The sequence below is a fragment of the Strongylocentrotus purpuratus genome, unplaced genomic scaffold (assembly GCF_000002235.5).
Source record: "Strongylocentrotus purpuratus isolate Spur 01 unplaced genomic scaffold, Spur_5.0 spur5_scaffold_15, whole genome shotgun sequence".
Taxonomy (NCBI): domain Eukaryota; kingdom Metazoa; phylum Echinodermata; class Echinoidea; order Camarodonta; family Strongylocentrotidae; genus Strongylocentrotus; species Strongylocentrotus purpuratus.
This window is the reverse complement of record NW_022145600.1, coordinates 31334429-31361037: the sequence shown is the minus strand read 5'-3', so window position 1 is coordinate 31361037 and position 26609 is coordinate 31334429. Positions and strand designations below refer to the sequence as shown.

Genomic DNA, 26609 nt, shown 5'->3' with positions numbered 1-26609 from the left:
GCGAACATATCAAGATATTTGATATAGCGCCTTTTCCTTGCAGTTAAAGGTAAAGACCAGTTATGGTCATGCGATTGCATTGTGAAAGAAACGTTGTGGAATCGATCAGAAAAGGTTGATCATCTAGCATCTGCAAGGTTCTGGAATCATCAAAATGATAAGAAATTTGGCCCATTCTTCGTAAAGTTACAAGCACTATACACAGAAAGATGTATATGGGACTACCCTATATCTCTCACAGACCATGGAAGAAACAAATTTACCAAATATATGAATGAGTAGGCGGTTTCCCGGCAAATTTTGTATCATCATGTATTAGTCAAAACATATTCTTTCACATGATTGGTAATGAGAGCTTCCATTTCATTTTTTGAAATTGGGGCGTTTCCAATACTGGTCTTTACCTTTAAGATATTTGATATAGCGCCTTTTCCTTGCAGTTAACAAAGCGCTGCACGCACGCTCCACAATGTTCGGGATGAACAATAGGATGTTGAAATTATTCTTGAGTTGGTTTTTCGAAAATGTTTGCGATCGCGTTCAAGAAGAAATTTCCATGCTCAGTGGGTGGTATAAACAATTTATTGATTGGAATCAGATGGTATCTGAACACGTTAATGTTTTGAAAACTTAAGTTTAACATGTTGTTTAAAACATCCTAGAGATGTTTCAGATTTGGAGTTTGTTTATTTCTTCGTTTGTTTGTTTGTTTGTTTATTTTATTGTTCTACATTCCACACAACAAGGTTGTCTCATACAAAAGATTTAACAAGAGAATGTATTATAAATCAATGATAGACATGTAACGTAGAACAAATAATAATTGAAATATGGGAAAGGTATCTAGAAGCAAAGCTTGTAGATTCCTGAGGTAAATGTTTCCAAGAGTATGAAGAAAAAAAGTGTGAAAGCGTTGAACAAGAGAAAGTTCTTGAGAGATAAGAACAAAATTAGGAACATTTGGTTCCCGAGGTTTTTTTGTAGTACTACAGAAATGTAGGATTGAAATTATCAAAAGTGGTTAATCTTTCATGTTGTTTGACGAGTGGTCGATTTGGAGTTTTTTTTTCCCGTCAATTTATATTTTTCTTTCTCAATTTTAGATAAGGCAATTATTATTCGAAGTCATATGTATTTGTCTAGATTTCCGTATTACCCAGCGTGAGAACCATATTTGACAGATGCATGCATCTAGTTAATTGGGTAGACTATATAATTATATATACTTCATGAAAACATTAAGAAATATTCATACAGGAAGAAACAAATATTTCCACTATTAAATGATATCATAGAAATGAATGTAGGCCTATCATTCTTTTAACATTGGTGTAGAATCATATATATGAAAATTTCATTTCTTTAAAATTCGAATATTGAATGTTTATGATAAGTTTGAATGTTGTATACATTTGATAAACATCGGAGAGCTTTCTTGTTTCTGCGAATATTAAGATCATGTTATCTTCAGTATTGTGAACATCATAATGTTTTCTCCCTTCTGTTTTATTTTTAGTTATACGTTTTGGAAAATATTGTATTAAGAATAAGGGGATCTCACTTGTCCAAAAAAGGGAACTTTGTATATGAATTCGGACGAGACATATAATATATGCCCATATTTTATTGGTAAAGTAGTTAAGTTTTTCATGTACATACAGTTGCAGACAGGCTCACCAATATGTGTCTATTCATTGTGATTGCAAGACCATTAACTGAAAAATAGTTATTGATATTTCTAAGAAATAGAAAGGGTGCATGTATCTATCATTGGGTAGATGTACTTATGTACTTGTTTATCTTATTGAAACAGTTATTCAAATAACGTAGAACTGAATGATAATTCTTATAACTTAAATTATACTGTTAACGGTGCTTTCATTCACTTATCGTCTATTGTATTGTAAATATCAGGTTTGATTAAGTCGTGTTTAACTATAAAAAGTGAGAGTATACAGCTCCCATGAATATTTTCATATAAATGTATATGAATTTTAACTTTATTGCTTATTCGAATCACTGTATATCTAAGCTGTCTAAGTCTAATTTAAATCACATATACCTTACAAAAATACGGCATGAGTTTTAGACGCACTCGAATGACCGATTGGTATCGAAAAAGGGAGAGTTCAAAATGATTTTTAAGGCTCTGATGGTATATTATGGTGTTGCTATACGCTCAACGTATCCCTGGTATAACAAAGAACAGCGATTAAGACTAACATATTTGACCTGAACTGTTAAGGATATTGATATTAAATGAATAAACCGGGATATGAAAAATTGAAAATGGATTTTTTTTTTCTAAGACTGAAAATTGACTTAATGTTTTTAATGAAATAATAGAGAAATATGATTAATGATGAATAATATAATTATTATGAGTATTATTCGTGTCATCGGTATTACTGTACTAACAGGGGAAGTGCTGAAATCGTTATTGCATTTGCATTTGTCTAAATTCTAAACTCATGCACGTTAATTGTACATATAGTCATGTTAGTAATGTATCACATGTTTTCATCCCACCATGGTTACGTCTTGTTTGAGAAATTATTGATTTTCTGCGAATCACAATTATGTCGTTTGTGTTTAGTCAATTTCTGACTTGATTTATTACTATCAATAAATATTTAGTTCAATTTCTCTGTATTTGGTTTTATTAATTGTGTTAAGTAAATCTTTCTTACAACGGAGTATAAGGAGTTGTGATTTCAACGGTTATACATTTTTTTTGTTTTACTAAAGAACAAAAACACAAGTTCTTTTTCCCTTTTCCCCTTCTACAGGGTTCCTTTATTAAATAATATCATTAACATATGTATACAAGAAGAGATATATACATGCAGAATTTCAAAATTATATTCTTGGCCATTCAAAATATGATAAGAACATACATTTATAAATATCAGTTACATTATTGCAGTTCATTTTGAAGATATTACAGATTTACTTGGCATAATAATTTAGAAGAAACAAACAATCAGAAAAATTTTGCAAAAAGCAACCACTTTTTTTATAAACTTCTTTTCTTTCAGATTTGTTTTACATATATACTTTTTCATATAATGATGACATTTTATCTCGGATATTATGTTTTCAGAAACTGGTAAACATTGTTTGCATTTGGCTGCAAAATATGTCTTTCCTTTCTTCAATCATACTACAGTAGAGGTCACTGTTGTTATTTCCATGAAACCCAAACGATTTATTTGATTTTTTAATTTAATATGAACATTATTACGTGACAGCCAATGCTCAAGTTTTTTCCCCCATCCGTATCACCTCAGCTTTAGTTGTGTTGAGTTTGAGATTGGACATATTTGCAAATTCATTAAGTATTATAAGGGCACATTGTAAATCCTGCATTGAACTGTTGAGTGTCAAAAGGGTATCATCTGCATATTGCAACAGTTTAAGCGTTTTTCCATTCATATGCAATCCAACTAAAGAATCTGAGTGTCTTATTAGGATACCAAGTATCTCGATTACTAACAAAAAGAAGTAGGAAGACAAAGGATCTCCCTGACGACACCCTCGTCCTATTTCAAATCTATCTATACAGTGTCGTTAACTAATACACAAGAGGATGCATTTGAATAAAAATATTTTATCTATTTCTTTAACGAGGGCCGAAGCGAAAGAAATTCAGGACATTGAACAGAAAACTATGCGATAAGGAATCAAAAGCTCTTTCAAAATCAACCACAAGAAGCATGCTAGCTATATCGCGTAATTCGGTATAACGTAGTGTATCATAAAATAAACGTATGTTTTCGCCAATAAAGCGACCACTCAAAAATCCTGTTTGATTTTCATGTATTGAAAAAGACAAAACGCCCTTGCGATTCAACTGAATGCTAATCTTTAAACTACATTCAGTAAGGAGATCGGTCGCAAATTTTTCAACAAATGTCTAGGTTTCTTTCCTAAATCGGAATCAAAGTTATTATAGCCATTTTTTTGTGAGTTTGACAATTGCCCTGTGAAATACGCATTATTCAATGATCTTACCAAAAAGAATTTAATATCTTTCCTAAAGTAACGATAACATTCTACAGTAAAAGCATCCTGTCCGGGAGATTTATTGTTTTTCATGATTTTTAAAGTGGAATAGATTTCGTCAACACGAAGTGGGCCTTCTCATAACGAGGAAATATATGAGGACAATTTAGGAATGTCAGGATAGTTTAATAATAATTCCAGGTTAATTCCATCAGTTCTTTTTTCTGCATAAAGTTTAAAGGGAAAATTAAACACTTCCTTGAATATATCACTTTGTCTGTCTAAAATATCACCATTTTCAGTTGATAACCGACGTATTTCTTTATTGGTTTTATTTTGTTTTTCCAAATTTAAAAAGAATTTAGAAAGTTTTTCTCCAAACTCCATCCACTTAATCCGGGATCTAATTGCTATTCCTTCATTAGTTATAAAACGGGATGCTTCAAGTTCTAATCTTAATCTATTAATTTCCTCCAATATAAAAATCTTGTCACCAGATATTATCAATTTTCTTTCCAAGGCATTTATTCAATTAATCGCTTACATGGTAAATCCACGAAAAGAGAAATAAAATCATATGACAAATTAAATCCTAATCTATAATAATTTTAAATTTCAGGATAATAGAGTAGCAGCTTTCAGAATTGTTATTGATATTATTATTATTATAATTATTATTATTATTATTATTATTATTATTATTATTATTATCTTTATTATTATCATTATTATATACACTCATATAAGAACATTAATTTATTGTTGAGATTTCACAGCATCTTCAAATGTTAAAAGCCCCTAGCTCTTTAGTGCTGGGAGCCCCAAATTCGCCCAAAAAATGATGGCAACATTTCCCTTAAAATGTATCATAATGTGAAAGGGGATGTCACTTAAAACACACTTCTGCAAAGATTTCCCCCAAAAATGTGTTTGAAAACGAATATATTTATAAAAGGATACACAATTTGGGTTTTCTATTTTTACGCAGAAAACCTAAATTTGTATACTTTCATCAATAGTCTACTTTAAACACATTTGTTTTGAACGTCCCTGCAGAAATGTGTCTTAAATGACATTCCTTTCACATTATGATACAATTTAAGTGAAATTTTGACATCAAATTATTGGGGCTCCCAACATTTTAGAGGGCTTTAAAGGCCTAAAGTCACAAGATACTAAAATGTTCTAGAAAGCCCATCACACACACTCCATATTGTTTGTAGTATGGTATGCGCACACGCAGTAAATATAAGAAAAATAGAAACGATCTAATACCGAGCGCATATTCACCATGCATAGCAGTAAGGCTTACCTACATAGAAAAATTATTATTAGAATTTAAAAAGTGAGAACGATATCTTACCATTCCTTCCCAGAAAAAATCTAAGTATATAGTTGCCTATTTTTAATAACTAAACATTTCGGAGAGCGAGACTTAGCGGAAATCAAAACAAAGTCCCATGTACCCATTATCAAGTTCCGCTTACGAACAACAAATTCTCAGTTACATTTCACAACGTCTGCAAAGAAGTTTAAATAGAAAATATGTACATAATGCCCTTGTAATATTGATTTGCCCCACATGCACTGTTGCGGAAAATGTGGGAAATTGATTAGTTCGTATATTGTACGCTCCAATAAATCTAATTATGACGAGAATATCGACGACCTATTGGTTAGATCGATATTTTATTATAGATATTGGTAATAATTAGTCTCTGATAAGCAAATATAAAGCGCCATGAACTCAATATAACCTTCGATGTTTATTGTGCTACATGTATTTGACTCAAAACTAAATTCTAAAAAATGGTACGAATAAACAGAAAAAACCAGAATGGAATGATGTTTGTAATGACAAACACACGTAAAGAAAAATGGTCCTACATATCGAGTAAGAATACAAAATTGTCAAAAGAGAATAGTTGAAGAGTTTGAAAACCTGGATCTGTTCCCCAATATGACCCCCTCCTCCCCTCTCGAAAAAATGTCAGGGAAGGGAGGGATAGGGTTGGTGCACCCCCCCCCCCTTCACACACACACACACACACACACACACCCACATACATGTTTTTTTCTCGAAAGGGAGGTCATGGCTTTTTTAACCATGGTTCCGCCTACGCTGAATATCTATATGATTAAATTATATTTGGGGGACAAATATAATTATAACACACCCGGTCATCCCGGTGTCATCGTCCGCAATAATTGTCCAATGGAAGTGGTATCGTCGGGACAAGGTTTCTTCTGGATTTTTGAAAAGTAGTAGTTTATTAACGGATGATATAAACACCAATGTGATGACCGATTATGTGTTTATGATTAAAGCTGAATTGGAAGCTTAATAACAGAACTACAAATAATTTTAGTGAACTTTTCGAAAGGAACTAAAAAAGGTTAATCTGAGCGAAGAAGTGGTGAACCGAGCCGTAGACCGCACGCCTCGAGGTCAAGGGAGGGGGGTCGCGGAAGTATTGATATCATGTTCGAAGTAATGATTTGCATTCATTGTTGTTTGTTATGTTTTCGTTATAATCCCTTTGCTGACCAGTTTGATTGAAAAAGAGTTAATTATGGTAATCAGCTCTCAATAAAAACCATGGTCAATCACACATAACAATAAAAATTTGTTGACTTCTTGATATTCTTGTCTCAGAGTGGGAATAATAAACTACAATAAAAAGAAAACCAGATCTAAGACGAGCAGTTTAACCACTTGATCACAACGAAATCAATGTGCATGTCATTCTGACACACTATATACAAAAGATGTTCATTCTGCTTGATGATGAATGAAATTCGTTAAAACTCACAAATACAACACTTTCATGAAGGGCACACGTGATAATGAAGTACTTAATGTACAATTATAGCCATATGGAATATGTACACAAATTGGTCTCCATAAAGTGAGAGATTAACTACCGAATGGGTGATGCAGGTGCTAGATCTGGAGCAGCAGCATCCGAATCACCAGCAGGTGCTAGAGCAGCATCATCCGAATCACCAGCAGGTGCTAGAGCAGCATCATCCGAATCACCAGCAGGTTTGCTTGCTGATGCCGGAGCTAGATCGGCATGGGTGGGGTACGTGCTGAGCTGTTTGATGGTCATCTTGCTTATCGTGTAGGAAGTTTTATGCCCTGAAGCTGTGTAGCTCCAATAGAGGCCCTGTCCTTCACTAGGACTCACACCCGAAGGCTGATAGACGCCATTGAGGTTGGTGTAGGCTGTAGTGTCGACCCACCAACCCCCTCTCAAAGTGGACATCAACGTACCAGTGGATGAGAGGTCTTTATCTTCCGTTGAGAACGGAAGGCCAGTAAGATTAGGAGAAGGATCCTCACCTGAATGACAAGTATTAAAACACAACATATTTTCATGATCAGGTGTAACTTGGCATGGATGGAAATTCTTGTGTCCATGAGACGCGGCAAAACCAAGGCGGTTTTATTCTCGTTCTTTTTTTGTAATGATGACGTAAATTGTAATACGTTTCACATTTCCGAATCTTAGAGCTTATTAGTGAATACGTGGAAGTCCTTTGTTGCTCACAATTGCCATTCATTTATACGTAAAGAAACCGTGGCGGCGTTTTTTAATTTTTTCTGGGGGTTACCGCGCCATATTTGAACAAGCCTTTAATGGATAACGTGTTTCAACAATGCATGATAGCACGAAGAATATCCGTGACGGTGTGAAGGTCTAAGTATAAACTGCAAGAAACAAAAAGAAATGGCAAAAATTATGCCTTTGGCACGTTGTCACAATGATGTGACTATTCTACTCTGTCGCTCATATAGTTGGAATATTGTTTTACCCCAATTTATGGAATTATTTTGACAATGATTTGTTCCTAATAGATCTAGATAATGGTATACATTCTCAGATTTTATCTACGCCCTTAAGTCATAAATGACAGTAATGAGGATTAATGCCCCACAAAAGGGCACTTATATAGCACATCGACACGGTTTTGATCCTAGGGCCTCAAAGTTACGAGGCCATTGCTTGGGCACTGAACCATGACTGTACGCAGCGGGGGGCAGTTCCCACAAATAAAAAAATAAGAAAATGCAATAAATTTTCAATAAGTCATTGAATTCCCCCCGGTCCGCAACAGAAAAAAAATCTTCTGTGTGCCCATGCATTATGGCTCAAGGCATGGGCATATAAAAGAAGCTCTCGGGACCTCTTCAACCCCCTCCCCATGATAATCATGTAGCCCGATAATTTTGATTACCTGCTGTTCCGTCATAGTCTCCGATATTAATCCGGTAGTAAGTGTCTTCACCAGCCAATTCGAATGCAAGGAATGCGGCATAGAGGGAAAAGCCGGCGGCATCGGTGATTTCAATGAGAAGACCACACTTGACGGTTGTCGTCATCTTATAAATGTAGTCAAGACCAATCCATAACTCTGTTTCATCAGAGAAACCATCGACATATTCCTGCCAAGTACGTGAGAAGTCCAGACTTCCGCTACTGCGAGATTGCATCACCTGTGTTACAGAAATATTATTTGATATCTCAATGTATTTATTAATCTATCATTTTATTTAGGTATGTCTTTATTTATCTAATCGTTCATTTAGTTATGTACCTATTCATTTATTTGATAGATAAATGACCGAATAAATACATAAATAAATACAAATAATTTTACTATAAAACTATTTATGAATTAACCTTTCGTTTCAAACAACTATTTATAGATTAATGAATAAATAAATAAATAAACCTAACAATTAAATGAATACTAATATTCATTTGATTGTTAGAATTATTTATTCAGTCATTTCTTTTTTATATCAAATGTCTTTATTCATCCTGTAATAGATATTTTGACAAGACAACATCATCAGTACACCTCTTGTTTTGTTTTTTACATTGGGGTCCTGTAAATCAACTAAACGGTAATAAACAACGGCTAAATAATACATAATTAAAAAAAATAATAAAACGTACAAGACGAGATGATCAGAAGTAGCACACCATTTGAAATATGCAGTATATAAAACGATTTTAAATTCAAATATCAAATGTCGTCATCGTCGTAGTAGTATTTAAAAGCATGGATTCAGCAAAATAGAACGGCGAATCAATTTAACGAAGAACTGCACACGGTTTGCATAGTGGTTTATTATTTACTTGCCAATAATCTAAAGGAAGCAGAAATTAATAATTATTTACATAACAAGATAACGACCACAGTTGAGTGATTTTATGTCGAAGAATCAACATACAAATGTCACAGACTCTGAACTTGATATTGAACAAGAAATATATATTTTTTCCTTTTCGATAATTCGCTGTTATCCTTGGAAGAAAACTTGTATCAAAATTCTATAAAGAATTAAAGACCTGTCAATTCAAAATTGCAACGTGTGATATTGACGATGTGTGTGCGTGTGTGTGCGTGTGTGTGTATGTAATGAAAATGTTTTGAATTCATGTCAAGGAAAAACAACTGTATTTTATTTCTAAGATTGATTTGTATTGTTTGGAATCATTTTTTTTAAAACGTGTGTGTGTGTGTGCGGTTCGTGTGACTGATACTGGGTTTTTACAGACATGTATCAATCACATCAAATGATTATTTGCGCCTGGGGACGGACCTTCATTACGTCACCATCCCAAAGACGTGATGCAATGAAAGAGATGTGCCATATTTCGTCTAAGCATACATACCACATCAGCAGGATATTCTACTGCAGCGTTTGAAGCCGTTGTTGCTGATGCCGGAGCTAGATCGGCATGGGTGGGGTACGTGCTGAGCTGTTTGATGGTCATCTTGCTTATCATGTAGGAAGTTTTATGTCCTGAAGCTGTGTAGCTCCAATAGAGGCCCTGTCCTTCACTAGGACTCACACCCGAAGGCTGATAGACGCCATTGAGGTTGGTGTAGGCTGTAGTGTCGACCCACCAACCCCCTCTCAAAGTGGACATCAACGTACCAGTGGATGAGAGGTCTTTATCTTCCGTTGAGAACGGAAGGCCAGTAAGATTAGGAGAAGGATCCTCACCTGAATGACAAGTATTAAAACACAACATATTTTCATGATCAGGTGTAACTTGGCATGGATGGAAATTCTTGTGTCCATAAGACGCGGCAAAACCAAGGCGGTTTTATTCTCGTTCTTTTTTTGTAATGATGACGTAAATTGTAATACGTTTCACATTTCCGAATCTTAGAGCTTATTAGTGAATACGTGGAAGTCCTTTGTTGCTCACAATTGCCTTTCATTTATACGTAAAGAAACCGTGGCGGCATTTTTAAATTCTTCTGGGGTTACGGCGCCATATTTGAACAAGCCTTTAATGGATAACGTGTTTCAACAATGCATGATAGCACGAATAATATCCGTGACGGTGTGAAGGTCTAAGTATAAACTGCAAGAAACAAAAAGAAATGGCAAAAATTATGCATTTGGCACGTTGTCACAATGATGTGACTATTCTACTCTGTCGCTCATATAGTTGGAATATTGTTTTACCCCAATTTATGGAATTATTTTGACAATGATTTGTTCCTAATAGATCTAGATAATGGTATACATTCTCAGATTTTATATACGCCCTTAAGTCATAAATGACAGTAATGAGGATTAATGCCCCACAAAAGGGCACTTATATAGCACATCGACACGGTTTTGATCCTAGGGCCTCAAAGTTACGAGGCCATTGCTTGGGCACTTAACCATGACTGTACGCAGCAGGGGGCAGTTCCCACAAATAAAAAAATCTAAGAAAATGCAATAAATTTTCAACAAGTCATTGAATTTCCCCCGGTCCGCCACAGAAAATTTTTTTCTTGCTCTCGGAACCTCTTCAACCCCCTCCCCCATGATAATCATGTAGCCCGATAATGTTGGTTACCTGCTGTTCCGTCATAATCTCCGATATTAATCTGGTAGTAGGTGTCTTCACCAGCCAATTCGAATGCAAGGAATGTGGCATAGAGGGAAAAGCCGGCGGCATCGGTGATTTCAATGAGAAGACCACACTTGACGGTGGTAGTCATCTTGTAGATGTAGTCAAGACCAATCCACAACTCAGTTTCATCAGAGAACCCATCGACATATTCCTGCCAAGTACGTGAAAAGTCCAGACTTCCGCTACTGCGAGATTGCATCACCTGTATTACAGAAAAAAATATTCTCTTAATGTATTTATTGATCTATCATTTTATTCATTTATGTCTTTATTTAGCTATTCGTTCATTTAAGCCTCGGTCACAAATGCAATTACGAACTGCTACGAACGCCGTACGAACGATTTTCAGACCATGAAAATTCGGAAAGACCGTGGAAAAACGGGGAGATTTGTACGACCGCATCGTTCGTACAAACCTTGTGACCGTAGCTTTAGTTATGTACTTATTCATTTATTTGATCGATGAATGAACGAACAAATGAATACATATATAAATACAAATCATTATATTATACCCTTATTGATAAATACATATTTTGTGTTAAACAATTATTCATCAATTAATGAATAAATAAATAATATTCATTTAATTGTTAGAATTATTTATTAAGCCATTTATTCATTTAATTCAATGTCTTTATTTATCCAGTTATACATATTTTGACAAGACAACACCATCACTACATTTTTTGTTTTGTTTTACATTAGGGTCTTGTAAAGCAACCAAACGGTAATAAATAACGGCTAAATAATACATAATTATTTGTATAAAACGTACTAGACGACGTGATCAGAAGATGAACACCATTTTATATATGCAGTACGCAATTACTATGATCAGTATATCAAAACATTTTAAATTTAAATATCGAATGTCGTCAGCATAGAAGTAGTATTTATAAGCATGGATTCAGCAAAATAGATCAGCGAATCAATTTAACGAAGAACTGCACACAGTTTGCATTGTTGTTTATTATTAACTTGCCAATAATAGAAATTAATAATTATTTACATATAAACAAAATGACCAAAGTTGAGTGATTGTATGTCAAAGAGTCAATTATACATAGTTACGTCAAAGACTCTGAACTTGATATTGAACAAGAATTTTTTTCTTTTAGTTTATTCGCTAATGGTATCCTTGGAAGAAAACTTGTATCAAAATTCTATAAATAATTAAAGACCTGTCAATTCAAAATTGCGACGTTTGATATTGACGGTGTATGTGCGTGTGTGTGCGTGTGTGTGTTGCGTGCATGCGTGTTGCGTGTGTGCGTGCGTGTGTGTGTATGTAATGAAAATGTTTTGAATTCATGTCAAGAAAAAACAATTGTATTTTATTTCTAAGATTGGTTTGTATTGTTTGGAATCAATAAACAAAAATAAGTGTGTGTGTGTGCGGTGTGTGTGTGCCTGATACTGGGTTTTTACAGACGTGTACCAATCACATCAAATGATTATTTGCGCCTGGAGAGAGACCTTTAACGTGACCATCCCAAAGACGTGACTCAGTGACAGAGAAGTGCTAAATTTCGTCTAAAACTACATACCACATCAGCAGGATATACTACTGCAGTTGATGAAGCCTTTGTTGTAGCATCCGAATCAGGTGCTCTTGCTGATGCCGGAGCTAGATCGGCATTAGTGGGGTACGTGCTGAGCTGTTTGATGGTCATCTTGCTTATCGTGTAGGACGTTTTATGCCCTGAAGGTGTGTAGCTCCAATAGAGGCCCTGTCCTTCACTAGGACTCACACCCGAAGGCTGATAGACGCCATTGAGGTTGGTGTAGGCTGTAGTGTCGACCCACCAACCCCCTCCTATAGTAGACATCAAAGTCCCAGAGGATGAGCGGTCATTGTCTTCCGTTGAGAATCGAAGTCCAGTAAGCTGGGGAGAAGGATCCTCACCTTAATGACAAGTAATACAAAACATATTTACATAATCAAGTTTCTTTTTTCACGATGATGTCAAGTGTAAAAAGCTTCACAATTCCGTATCTTATAACACATAGCACAGAGTCCGTTGTTGGTCACAGTTGCTAGTAATTTTTTTGTTTGCGGTGGTCTACCGCGCCTTATCTGAACAAGCATTTAATAGATACCGTGTTTTGACGATCGGATAGCACAAGGAATATCTGTGTTTATATCATTTGTCTAGTTTAGTATCGCGAAAAACTATTGCTGAGAGAGGCAGAGAGACAGAGACACTATAAAACTTTTCTAGCTCCTAACCCCCCCCCCCCTTCTCCATTAAAGCCCTGTAGCCAGATAATAGGGACTTTTAGATTTGCACGACGAGAACGTGGACTGCTACATGTGACATTCTTTAAAGGCAATGTGACATCCTTTAAAGGCAATGTGACATCCTTTAAAGGCAATGTGACGTCCTTTCATGCCTTAAAAGGACATCACATTGCCTTAAAAGAATGTCACATGTAGCAGTCCACGTTCTCGTCGTGCAAATCTAAAATTCCCTAGTGCTGATTACCTGCTGTTCCGTCATAGTCTCCGATAGAAATCTGGTAGCTAGTTTCTTCGCCACCCAATTCGAATGCAAGGAATGTGGCATAGAGGGAAAAGCCGGCGGCATCGGTGATTTCAATAAGAAGACCGCACTTAACGGTTGTAGTCATCTTATGAATGTACTCGAGTCCAATCCATAACTCTGTTTCATCAGAAAACCCATCGACATAATCCTGCCAACGAACTGAGAAGTCCAAACTTCCGCTACTGCGAGATTGCATCACCTGTATTACAGAAATATTGTTTGATATCTCAATGTATTTATTCACCTATCACTTTTGTAATTTAGAACAGGGAACCAATACTACAGACTGCACGCAATTTTCATCGTTGCCAATAATCTTAAGGAAGCAGACATTAATAATTATTTACATACGAAGACAATTACCAAAGTTGACTGATTGTATGGCGGAGAGTCATACGTCAGAGGCTCTGAACTTGATATTAAACAAGATATATTAATTTTTCTTTATTGTATTTATCATAATGTTACCAGCGGTAGAGTCTAAAGAGTAGTATAAAGAAAAGTCTCAGAGTTTCATATAAAAAATGAGCCCTGTCGTTCCGACATTGCGACAACGTGTGATATTGACGGTGTATGTGCGTGTGTGTGCGTGTGTGTTGCGTGCGTGTTGTGTGAGTGCGTGCGTGTGTGTGTGTATGTAATGAAAATGTTTTGAATTTATTTGTAAGATTGGTTTGTAATGTTTGGAATCAATAAAAAAAATAAGTGTGTGTGTGTGCGGTGTGTGTGTGCCTGATACTGGGTTTTTACAGACGTGTACCAATCACATCAAATGATTATTTGCGCCTGGAGAGAGACCTTTAACGTGACCATCCCAAAGACGTGACTCAGTGACAGAGAAGTGCTATATTTCGTCCAAAACTACATACCACATCAGCAGGATATACTACTGCAGTTGATGAAGCCTTTGTTGTAGCATCCGAATCAGGTGCTCTTGCTGATGCCGGAGCTAGATCGGCATTAGTGGGGTACGTGCTGAGCTGTTTGATGGTCATCTTGCTTATCGTGTAGGAAGTTTTATGCCCTGAAGGTGTGTAGCTCCAATAGAGGCCCTGTCCTTCACTAGGACTCACACCCGAAGGCTGATAGACGCCATTGAGGTTGGTGTAGGCTGTAGTGTCGACCCACCAACCCCCTCCTATAGTAGACATCAAAGTCCCAGAGGATGAGCGGTCATTGTCTTCCGTTGAGAATCGAAGTCCAGTAAGCTGGGGAGAAGGATCCTCACCTTAATGACAAGTAATACATAACATATTTACATAATCAAGTTTAAATTGGCAAGGCTGGAAATTCTCGTTCAGATATGCAGCGGTTTTCTCCTTCTTCTTTTTTCACGATGATGTCAAGTGTAAAAAGCTTCACAATTCCGTATCTTATAACACATAACACAGAATCCGTTGTTGGTCACAGTTGCTAGTAATTTTTTGTTTGCGGTGGTCTACCGCGCCTTATCTGAACAAGCATTTAATAGATACCGTGTTTTGACGATCGGATAGCACAAGGAATATCTGTGTTTATATCATTTGTCTAGTTTAGTATCGCGACAAACTATTGTTGAGAGAGGCAGAGAGACAGAGACACTATAAACTTTTCTAGCTCCTAAACCCCTCCCCTTCTCCATTAAAGCCCTGTAGCCAGATAATAGGGACTTTTAGATTTGCACGACGAGAACGTGGACTGCTACATGTGACATTCTTTAAAAGCAATGTGACATCCTTTAAAGGCAATGTGACGTCATTTTATGCCTTGAAAGGACGTCACATATTGCCTTAAAAGAATGTCACATGTAGCAGTCCACGTTCTCGTCGTGCAAATCTAAAATTCCCTAGTGCTGATTACCTGCTGTTCCGTCATAGTCTCCGATAGAAATCTGGTAGCTAGTTTCTTCGCCACCCAATTCGAATGCAAGGAATGTGGCATAGAGGGAAAAGCCGGCGGCATCGGTTATTTCAATGAGAAGACCACACTTGACGGTTGTCGTCATCTTATGAATGTACTCGAGTCCAATCCATAACTCTGTTTCATCAGAGAAACCATCGACATATTCCTGCCAAGTACGTGAAAAGTCCAGACTTCCGCTACTGCGAGATTGCATCACCTGTATTACAGAAATATTGTTTGATATCTCACTGTATATATTCACCTATCATTTTTAATAATTTAGAACAGGGAACCAATATTACAGACTGCACGCAATTTTCATCGTTGCCAATAATCTTAAGGAAGCAGACATTAATAATTATTTACATACGAAGACAATTACCAAAGTTGACTGATTGTATGACGGAGAGTCATACGTCAGAGGCTCTGAACTTGATATTAAACAAGATACATTAATTTTTCTTTATTGTAATTATCGTAATGTTACCATTGGTATAGTCTAAAGAGTAGTATAAAGAAAAGTCTCAGAGTTTCATATAAAAAATGAGCCCTGTCGTTCCGACATTGCGACAACGTGTGATATGGACGGTGGGTGTGCGTGTGTGTGTGGTGTTATTGAGTTTTCACAGACTGATTTCATTTTTGTGTTCATCAATCGTAGAATCTATGTAATGAAAATGTTTTGAATTCATGTCAGGATGAAAAATATTTTACTTCTAAGATTAATTTGTATTGTTTGGAATCAATCCAAAAAAACTATTGAAAAAAAAGGAAAAAAAGTATCAACATATATGATTATTTACGTCTCGGGACCGACCTCTAACGTCACCATCCGAAAGACGTGACTCAGTTTCGAACCGGGGTCCGCTTGAGCCAGTTTGTAGGCGAAGACAGAGAGCTGGCCAAGTTTAACGTACCGCTAGACCAACTCACACCCCCTATTGAATCCACTTATCTTAAACGCAATTGCCAATGGCGAATCGGGAGAGGAGAAGGTATACGGGGGGGGGGGCATACATGCCTGCATTTTGGCATACTAAAATTCGCCCCCTGGTAGTGAACCCGGCAGCAACCAGAAAGATTTTTCCTACAGAATGGGGTTTTAAGACTGCCTTTAAAATCGAGCCTTTTTTTCTCCTTTAAACGAGTTGAAGCTCATGGAATAATAAATATAAGAAGGAAGAGTTACACGACAGGCTGTACATCGCGGTAATTGAAATAAAACAAATTTACATCGAGAACGGGTATTAGACCCATCCTGAAAAAAAACCCACCAAAGTGTCATCTTGGTCTTTAGGAGTGCCCGTCATAAAAAAATAATCTGAATAGAATAAAAATTAAAAAGTCAAAATGATATTATAACTAATAGAGAATGGTAGGACTAGCTTTAGATGAAATGCAATAAATGAATCAGAAATGCACTGACAGTGGACCAAATTTGGCCATTGAGCCTCAAAACAAGAGTTGGTTAACAGAGTTAGAGATTCGTCTAAGCATACATACCACATCAGCAGGATATACTACTGCCGTTGTTGTAGCAGGAACTGTTGTAGGTTGTGTAGTTGTAGCAGGAGTTGTTGTAGGTTGAGTTGTTGTAGTGGCCGTTGTCGTTGCTTGTGTAGTTGTAGCAGGAACTGTTGTTGGTTGTGTAGTTGTAGCAGGAGTTGTTGTAGGTTGAGTTGTTGTGGCAGGAGTTGTTGTAGGTTGAGTTGTTGTAGTGGCCGTTGTCGTTGTCGTTGCTTGTGTAGTTGTAGCAGGAACTGTTGTTGGTTGTGTAGTTGTAGCAGGAGTTGTTGTAGGTTGAGTTGTTGTAGCAGGAGTTGTGGTGGGTGGTGTCGTTGTAGTGGCCGTGGTCGTTGCTTGCGTAGTTGTAGCAGGAACTGTCGTAGGTTGTGTAGTTGTGGGTTGTGTAGTTGTAGGCACTGATGTTGTAGTGGCCGTGGTCGTTGCTTGCATAGTTGTAGCAATTGTTGTTGTAGGTTGTGTAGTTGTAGCAACAGTTGTTGTGGGCTGTGTAGTTGTAGAAGCAGTTGTTGTGGGCTGTGTAGTTGTAGCAGCAGTTGTTGAAGGTTGTGTAGTTGTAGCAGCAGTTGTTGTGGTGGCCGTGGTCGTTGCTTGCATAGTCGTAGCAATTTTTTCTGTAGGTTTTGTTGTTGTGGAAGCGGTTGTAGTAGTCTGTATAGTTATAGAAGTAACAGTGGTAGTTTTGAGTTGTCAAGTCGTTGTAGGAATGGGGAATTGGATGACATATTTATTTATTCATTAAAATCAAATATATATGCTAACGAACGTTTTACAACCACTTCCACTAGACTTGGGAAGAAATCTCAAGAAGTATGGATCTTTAAAATTAGAATGCAATTTGTTTTACCTGGTTGTTTCTAGACGAATAAATGAAGGTCTCAGCGCAGTTATTTCAATGTATAACTAGTGTACTCTACTTATGCGAATGTTATTGTTGTTTTAGTTGGAAAGATGAATAAAACTGGAACTTGCTATTGTTTTATCCCACCAGTCGCACGACTGTCCCACAACTTATAGCTCAAAGGATTTTTTGTCATATTGGAAGACTTTCATTGACCAGCAATTTCGATACTACTCTTCTTCACCATTCGGCACCTCAGTCAGGGAGAACATTGGTTTTAACTTTAATTCTTATCTTATCCTATTGCAACTTCCTTCAATATGTAGCCATGCATATTCTATCTTAAAGGTGTGTGGTCGTCTTTATAAATTATTCAATCAGGTGCAGGGAAAGAAAAGAAAGGTCGATTGCTAGGAAAGGAGACGAAGGACAAAGAGAGGGGGTGAAAAACACCACAGAAAATAGAAGGGGAAATGATTTCAAAAAACATTGATACAAATAAAATGCTGACGATAATGAAAAGAAGATGACGAGGAAGACTAAGAATAAGAATATTAGATTCAAATAATTGTAGTATTAGTTGTGGTATTGTAGTAGTTGTAGCAGAATTGGGAGGGGAGGAGGAAGAGAAGTAGAAGAGGAGGAGGAGGAGAAGAGGGAGGAGGAATTTCTCATTCTGGCATAGATTGTAAGTAGAGATAAACTCATTTTTCTTAGATTTACCTTTCCATCCAACTCACTGAGATGATTGACGTTCTCCCTTGGAACAAGGTCGTCAGGAAACTGATCAGCTGTAGCCGAATTTATCTCACACTTTCTCTCTAATTTGTAATAGTTGAGTGAAAGACAGTCGGGATTATCAGTGCACATTATAGCACATTTTAACAAAGAGATACTAAGTTCCTCTGCTACTACATGATCCGTTAGGATGCTGTTCGCTTCTTTGACAGCAAAGGTGTATGATCTTTTCATCGCCCCTGAGCTCAGCCCAAGAACGTACAGGATAAAGAAGATACGAGTCCAACAATTTCCACTCATCTTGAATACATTTAAACCTTCCTTTTCTTTCCTCCTGCCAATCCAATGAAGTCTTCAAAAGACTATGTTCTTAAACATACAGTTACAATATTAACTGCGAATAGACCCTTTTTTTTCTTCCCGATGAGAGAAAAGTTGAAACGGCGTTATATATGATTCATCCAGCAGAATTAATCCTCACAACTGGGAAACTTCCATGTTATTTTAAATCGAATCCTTTTTCTTAATGGTCAAATCATATTGTGCCAAAGATTTCCTGAGTTATATTCAAAACATCGAAAGGATTCTAGAAGGTTACGATCCGATAATGATTCATCCATCAACAATTACTGTTCGTCATGATATATTGTAGAAGGCGCTTCGTATGAGTATGTCCAGTATATTTCCATGGCAACGCTCTGATTGGAGACAAATAACAACTTGAATATCCAAAATAATAGTTATCAAATATCAAGTAACAATCTCAAGTTTATATTTCTTTTGTTACAATCAACTCATGATAGATACGCGGAGAAAAGCCCAAATCACATTTGTAGATCACAGTGAAGAAATGCATGGCCAGATCACGAGGTGGTTCATATTATTCCGAACACGACCAAATACCAATTCGTAATGCGCTGAATGAACCAATATTGAATGTTCTTGAACAATAATTAGTCCCTGGCTGTACAGATCGATATAACTCCCAGTAACCGGCTTAAAGGTGATCCGTATGTTATACACAGTCAACAACTCAAGCGATTAAACAGTTTATAATGACCTTTCCAGAACAATAATCAAATCAATTATTTCATGATTATATTCATTATTTGACCCAAGGACTACTCGAGTCCACATCACGGTGATAATTACGTTTTCGCGTGACACCGCACAGATGTAGGCCAGTTATTTATACATGTATCTGCGTATTTGCTCTTCTTCTCCCCCCCCCCCCCCCCTGAACGACTCAATACGTGAATGCAAGCATGAATGGAAGGACATCGACTCCCGACTCGTCTTTCGAACCGATCGAAGTCGATCTTTAAGACAAGTCAAGAGGTCATGATCATCATGATGACGCCATATTTTACTGGTTTATTTTAAGCCTGCCAACATCATCTTCTCTACTTTAGTCTCTCTTAACAAATACTATAGTATTGGTTTGTGGCGCGTGAGTTGCAGCGTGGGTGAAATAGTGAGATTTTCTTCTCACTGTAAATAAAAGCACAAATTAGCCCCGCCTTTATAACTCAAAATCAATTCAACACTTATGTCAGTTTTTACTTTCAAAACGAAATGAGCTTTATTTAAATATATTCGATGAAGAAAAGAATGACAAACGAATAATTTCGTTTAAATTCACGCGTTCATGTGTGCGTGTGCGTGTGTATGTGTTTCATGCGTGTGTGTGCGTGTGCATGGGTGCGTGTGTGTGATGAGGTTGATGAATGGTCGTAGCTCTTTATGTCTTCATTAATTTGTCGGGGCATCTGTAAAAAAACACAAAAATTTAATGGCAAAAACATGGTGGCTCCAAATATACGCTTCCGTTCATGTTTTTCAAATAATAAATCAATCTTACTGAAATATTCAAACGCACATTTTGTTTTCTTTTTTCTTAGAATGGGACAATCAGAAATCGAACTTTATTGAATGGATCAACCGAGACGGAATGACAAACCATTATTTAATATCGGAAAAGCCCCGCAGTATTATCAAAAAAGGGTACAAATGCATGATTAAACTGCACAGTGACTGTTTGCAAGTGGAGGGACCTTAATTAATACGGGAGTGAGAAAGGCCACGAAGCCACTAATTATTACAGGATTACGTCTGTGTGCACCTCACTGAGGAATAATGCAAACAAATATTGCTTACTCAAATACTGAAGCATTGCGATGTATGTATCGACACAAATGCTTATATTACGACAACAGAACGAACGGTTCTGACGCAGGCCGGTTTAAACGTTATGATATTGGTATATATCCATTCTTGTTTCGTCATATTAATTTTGAGCATTGTGTCAGCAAAATTCAACTTTGATGACCGATTGTTACCCCCAGCCTGTAGAAACATGAATGAATTTGTTATCCTAATAACTAAAAGAGTGATTTGTGATAACCACTAGCGAACTGATGGAGGCATATGGCTAGCCCCCCCCCCCCCCAACAAAAAAGAGCAAAGACGAACAAGAAGAAAAAAAGAATAAGATACAATGAAAGACATTTCAGGTCATAATCTCAAAGCAAATCACCTGATGTGCATTGTAGCAACAGTGTGCTGCGTTGTATCTTTTCTAAATGACCACGCTGCATCACACTTTCTTGTGAATATCAATAAACCAACCCCCGAAGAGACAGATGATTCGTATCGGAAGTTGGAGTACATTAAACCATGATGGTTTCGCGTCAGATCTCAAAAATTTGACTGAATCACTAATCCAGAAACAGAGTAACCCTGATCTGAACAACTTTTCTGAGACATTGGGTATATTAATTGCCCTTGAGTCATTCAGCTGATCAAGCAGTATACAAAACTCTTTATGTGATACTTGAGAAGCACGCACCTTTGAAGAAATACAGAATCACTAGACTGTTTCATGGAGGATAAATATTTATATATAACTTTATACAAATATTATTTACAAACCAAATATAAAATACATATTTTAAAAAAAGGAACCTCCACACAAGAAGAAGTTATTTTTACATTCCCCCATAGGCTACATATATAAATATATATATATATATATATATATATATATATATATATAAATATATATAGGCCTAAATATACAGGTATTCTCTAGATTAAAAAAGATTAGAAATCGTACAAAATTCCTTTTAACATCTTTTTAAATGTATATTGAAATCCCAAATGTTCATCATGCTGATATTACATTCCTATCTGATTACAAAATAAACTTAAATAAAATAATTAATGATAATAGTGATAATAATGATAAAAATCATGATACTAACAAGAATAATCAGTTACCATGGTGACGTACGCCCAGTTTGTCTGAAGATTTGTAGAGGGCCATTCAACAGGTCTGTTCTCTGACAATGTATAAAGCTCCATGTTGGGTCAAATTTTAATTCAAACAATTTTTTCAAAATTTTTTCAAACTCTTCTGTTTTTCGTGGTCCATGAGCTTGGACTTTAACAAAATTACTGAAGATGCCTCAATAATATCAGAAGAAAGGTCATTCCAAGAATTAACTACTCTTACACTGAAACAATATAACCTTTTGCTTTTTATAGAACTTAAACGTAATAAATAAAAACTATGTCCTCGAGTGGCTTGATCGTCAAGAACAAGGGGTGCAGCTGGATCAAAGTCTTCCATATCATTCAACAACTTAATTACCTGAATCGTATCTTCCCAATCACGCCCATAATCTGGGGATTGAATTCCTAGATGATTGAGCCTTTTAGAATCTAGCAATGATCTCACTTCATCAGACACCAACATGGTAGATCTTCTCTGAACATAATCATCCTCATCCTCATCTTCACCGTCTTTATATTAGATTAGTGTAAGATCTAATCCATTTTATTTACCCCCCAAAATATCAAAGGTAGAGGAAGGTTGTAAATGGCAAACCTCGAAATATGAAGTAAATATGCCTTCATCCCCCCCCCCCCCCGCCGTCTCCTCCGATGGGTCGTGCAAATTGACATGGTTACACCGTTGATTGATTGATTGTTTTTTATTCGACAAGCTTCCAACATACAACAATATACAATAATAAATGATCAAAAATAAGTCAGCTTGAACAGGATAACCCACGAAAGCTCGAGAGCTTATTTCCAGTTGGGTCCCTTACAGACATGTATAACATTAATTAGTTAAAATATTAGTATTTACATACAGATAAGAAAAATAAAAGAATTACTTATTAAAGATAATATTAATAACAACATTAAACTGACGATAGAACTGATAATAAGTACAAGAAGAAAAGGAAGAAGGAGAAGAAGAAAAATAGGAGAAGGAAGAAGAGGAAAATAATGATGAATTTGTAGAATTTCTATAACGTACGAAGTATATACAAAATGAATATTTGGGGGTTTCAATGATATCCGAGATCCACCAAATATATTTTTTGGGTCAATGATATGCGAGATCCGATGTCTGTTTTTGCTATTGAAATATCATATTTATTCATGCAAGTTTAGAAATATGCTCCCCAATTTCACAGCGTTCAAATCACTGGTTAAGAAACAAAAAGAATTGGAATATCTGTCAGCCAAAAAGAGAAGTAAATTGCCTAGTCACTTTAAAAATGGCGTTTTGACCTTTAAGCTTTTGTGTCATCATATAATATATAGACCTTTCTTTTTCCCCTTTGTTTTTAATATGATCTTACAGTGATCTTTTTATGTAATATTTTGTCTTTTGTACTCCCATGTTTACTTCTGTACATATCCCTGTGCCCCTTTACAGAGATACAAGTATTTATTGCTACTCCAACCTCTTTTTTTTTTCTTTTCCCCTTTTACATTGCTGTCAGTTATTTCCCATAGTCAAATAATTTTACATTACTTGTGTGCATATAATTTTTGTTTACAAATCACATTGCCACTGTGTAACATGAGCAATAACCTCGATTGGAATTGGGTCAGTTTACGCGTGTTTCCTTATTGCCTATTCAGGAATGCGTTGTATTTTTATCACTTCAGTGGATTTCCCCACGCTCTGTCTGCGCAATTCGCCGACTGGGTGTCTGGAGTGGGCGGGGTCGGGGTGTGAGGCGATCTGTCTTACCCGGATGTTGCGTGTGGATTGTGTGTGTTGGGGTGGGGTGGGGGGGGGGGGGGGGGGGAGGGGGAGGGGGGGGGGCGGTTGTGTGTTTGAGTGTTAGTATGAGAGTGTTGATGGTGTGTGTGTGAGGGGGGGGGGGGGGGGGGGGTAGAGCGGATTGTCTCATTTCTCGACTTTGCTCCTCCAACCTGTTGGTGGTCTGGAGTTTGTACCTGTGGATGGCTTATTTTACTCCTTTTTCTTCATTTTGGGCCCAACGAAATTTTCAGTTTCTGATGCAATGCTATCTCGAGGTTCTTGCTTTTGTACTTGTAATTGAAATAATTCTGATTAAAGATTTACAGATGTTGGTGAAATGATCTAATTTTCCGGGATTTTTCCTCACTTTTTAGTAAATTATACTTTTTATGCGTTTGTTGCGGAGAATGACATATATCAAAATTTACAGTCAGGCAAGAAATGTGCTTATTTACTATTTAGAGGCCTACATGTCAGGTCCCGCGGAAAGGCGGGTTTGGGGGCTCAATCCCCCACCCCCCCCCCCCCCCCCCACACACACACTTTTGAAAAGAAATAGAAAAGAAAGTATGCTCATGTAACCGTAATTAAATGCCCATATCCCTGAGCTTCCGGGGCTCTGCCCCCTGGACCCCACCTTGGAACCTAAGGCTAGCCCCTGGATGCTAATCTGACCTTAATTTTAATGCCTAAAACCCCTGCGCTTCCGGGGGCTCCGCCCCTTGGACCATACGCCAATTAGTGACCTGCCAGTGTCATGAATAAGGTATTAAAATATGCTCATCTGACCGTAATAAATGCCCCTACCCCCTGAGCATCCGCCAATTTGTGCTACGCTTTACCTTATCTTAAATACTCTAGCCTCCCCCACTCACTTTCAACCCCAATATTTAATCACTTTTATTTCCCATTTAACTCCTTCATTAAACCTCGAAACGCCCCCCAAATACTTTGGGCGGGGAATTTATCACGAGTATAATACTAGTAGTGAGTTGGTTGAAGTACGAAGCCACGTACAAAAGTATAATCGATTACAACAGTTGTGGGGCCGACATCACGAGTATGCCTTCATAGAATATAGGTTTTAAAGAAAATACTCACTTCTACTTTCAAAAGGACTGGCCCATTTGCTTTAAAAAATTGTAGAGAGTTATTATTATGTAATTTCTAGAAAAAATGTCAACCAAATGATTTACAATGAGTCTAAATACATTGATTTGCCGAGTTGCTTCCTTTTATCAAATATACACGTAAAACAAAAGGGGACAGACCGGGGACAGACTGTGCGGATAGCAAACCGCACGGATCGTCCACGTGCGAGCAGAAAACCCGCATATAACTGACGGACAAACGAAACTTGTAGAACAAACGGCGCGGTCACACCGGCAGAAGAATACAAGTTTCAATCATATAACATGCCATTCACTTTTCTTCTCTGACTGTCAAGTATTAGGTATTCCTTTAATTTTCTCTTAAAATGAGCATAGTTTTCTATTTCCTTTACACCATTGGGAAGGAAATTCCAATATTTTATGGCATTGTAATAAAACGAATTTCCAATACTACACTCCTTCTGGTAAGTTAAAGTTGAATCGGCTATTTCTTGTATTATCATGTATGTCAGTAACAAAATCGAAGTTGGATCGAATATAATGATTCGACCTATAGTATGATATATTTTATGCACGTGATGCAATACGAGTTGTTTTGATCTTTGGTCGACTTCAAGAAAACCAGCTTTAGAAAGTTCGCTGTAGCCAACATGAGTTCTCGGACCAGAACAGTTGATAAATCTCACCGTTTTGTTCTGTATAATTTTCAACTTCTTTTGATCTGACTTGTTTATGTTACTATACCATGCAGAGTTAGCATAGTCAAATAAACATTGAATAAGAGCAAAACAGAGTGTACCGTATGTCTTGCCTTTTAAATCCATACAACTTTGATATCTATACCAAATATTCAGACGAGAATTTGCTTTTTTTACAACTGATTCTACTAAAGATGAAAATGAAATTGCGCTAGCCAACTCAATGCCTAAATACTTCACATAATAATAAATAATAATAATATTTAGCTTTTATAAAGCGTTTAATACAAATGTCTCTAAGCGCTTTATACTATTACCCCGGTCATTGGATTCAGTACTTGCCCGCACACGTTGTGTGCACAATAATCTTTTCTCTTGATTACTTGATTATTGTGTGTCACTTTGAATTCAAATGACTTTTTAGAACTACTTAAAATGCTTTCTGTTTTTCCCAAGTTGTTGTTGTTGTCGTAGGTAATAGTTTAATGGCGTTCATTCAGTATTGAATATATACGCCATAATTTAAATTTTATAAGGAAAATCAGTTATAAATAAGAAAACTGAGGATAAAGATTTGTAATGATATAATTAATTTATCAGTAACGCAATTTATTAGGAGTCTCTGGATGGTTTGCAACTTCGTGTTTCTGCTTTTTTAAAAGTTTAATCTGGTCAGCCCGGTTTCGATGGCATGGAAAACTAGCTTTGCCCGATTTGAAACAGGCTTCTCGGCTACTCGGCGTGCGTGCGCAGTGATCTTTTAATTTTGTAACGCACGGCCGTGCCTAGACCACTCAGAAACACAGAAACACTATAAATTGAGACACATCGTACAAGGGCGCTCCTCAAACCGAATTTCCAATCCATTCAAGTAAATTGTTATACAAATCTTATCACATTATCACTATTTGTAAGCAAACATTAAAGTGGGCTTTTTGTTAGTATCAATGCATAAAAATAGAACAATCGAAAAAGTTTTTCCCAAGTGTAAAGAAAGCTTACGTATAGACAGCTGTTCACTGCATGAGCTTTTCCTCAATATATTTAGGATCAGGATTTAAATAATATATCTTTAAACCTGCATGACGTGCCCTTTGAAAGAACATAATATTTCCCCTTCAATTTTATTGCGAAACTGGTGATTTCCTCCTATTATTGTAGGAGGGGACGGGGGGGGGGGGGGGGAAGGAGGGAATAGATATATTTAAAAAATTGAATGAATAATTATTTTCACAGATACCATACACCAATTAACGTT

General features: G+C 36.6%; 1 protein-coding gene across 1 annotated transcript; it reads right to left on the bottom strand.

The window, feature by feature from the left end:
- Positions 1 to 6410: 6410 nt before the first annotated feature.
- LOC752317 lies at positions 6411 to 15536 on the bottom strand. Its single transcript, XM_030986060.1, has 8 exons — positions 15329 to 15536; positions 14359 to 14717; positions 13430 to 13688; positions 12491 to 12849; positions 10884 to 11142; positions 9696 to 10030; positions 8248 to 8506; positions 6411 to 7351 (listed from the first exon to the last, which is right to left on the bottom strand). Exons 1-8 carry the CDS (start codon positions 15471 to 15473, stop codon positions 6927 to 6929), a joined length of 2400 nt encoding a protein of 799 aa, XP_030841920.1. The 5' UTR covers positions 15474 to 15536; the 3' UTR covers positions 6411 to 6926.
- Positions 15537 to 26609: the final 11073 nt, after the last annotated feature.

Bases quoted from the DNA above. Each gene is read 5' to 3' on its own strand.
- LOC752317 (XM_030986060.1), bottom strand. From the start codon at position 15,473: ATGACGACAACCGTCAAGTGTGGTCTTCTCATTGAAATAACCGATGCC. The intron at 14,718-15,328 runs GTAATCAGCACT...CTTGTCATTAAG, and splicing joins AGACTATGACGGAACAGCAG to GTGAGGATCCTTCTCCCCAG. The intron at 13,689-14,358 runs GTATGTAGTTTT...TCTGTAATACAG, and splicing joins TAGTATATCCTGCTGATGTG to GTGATGCAATCTCGCAGTAG.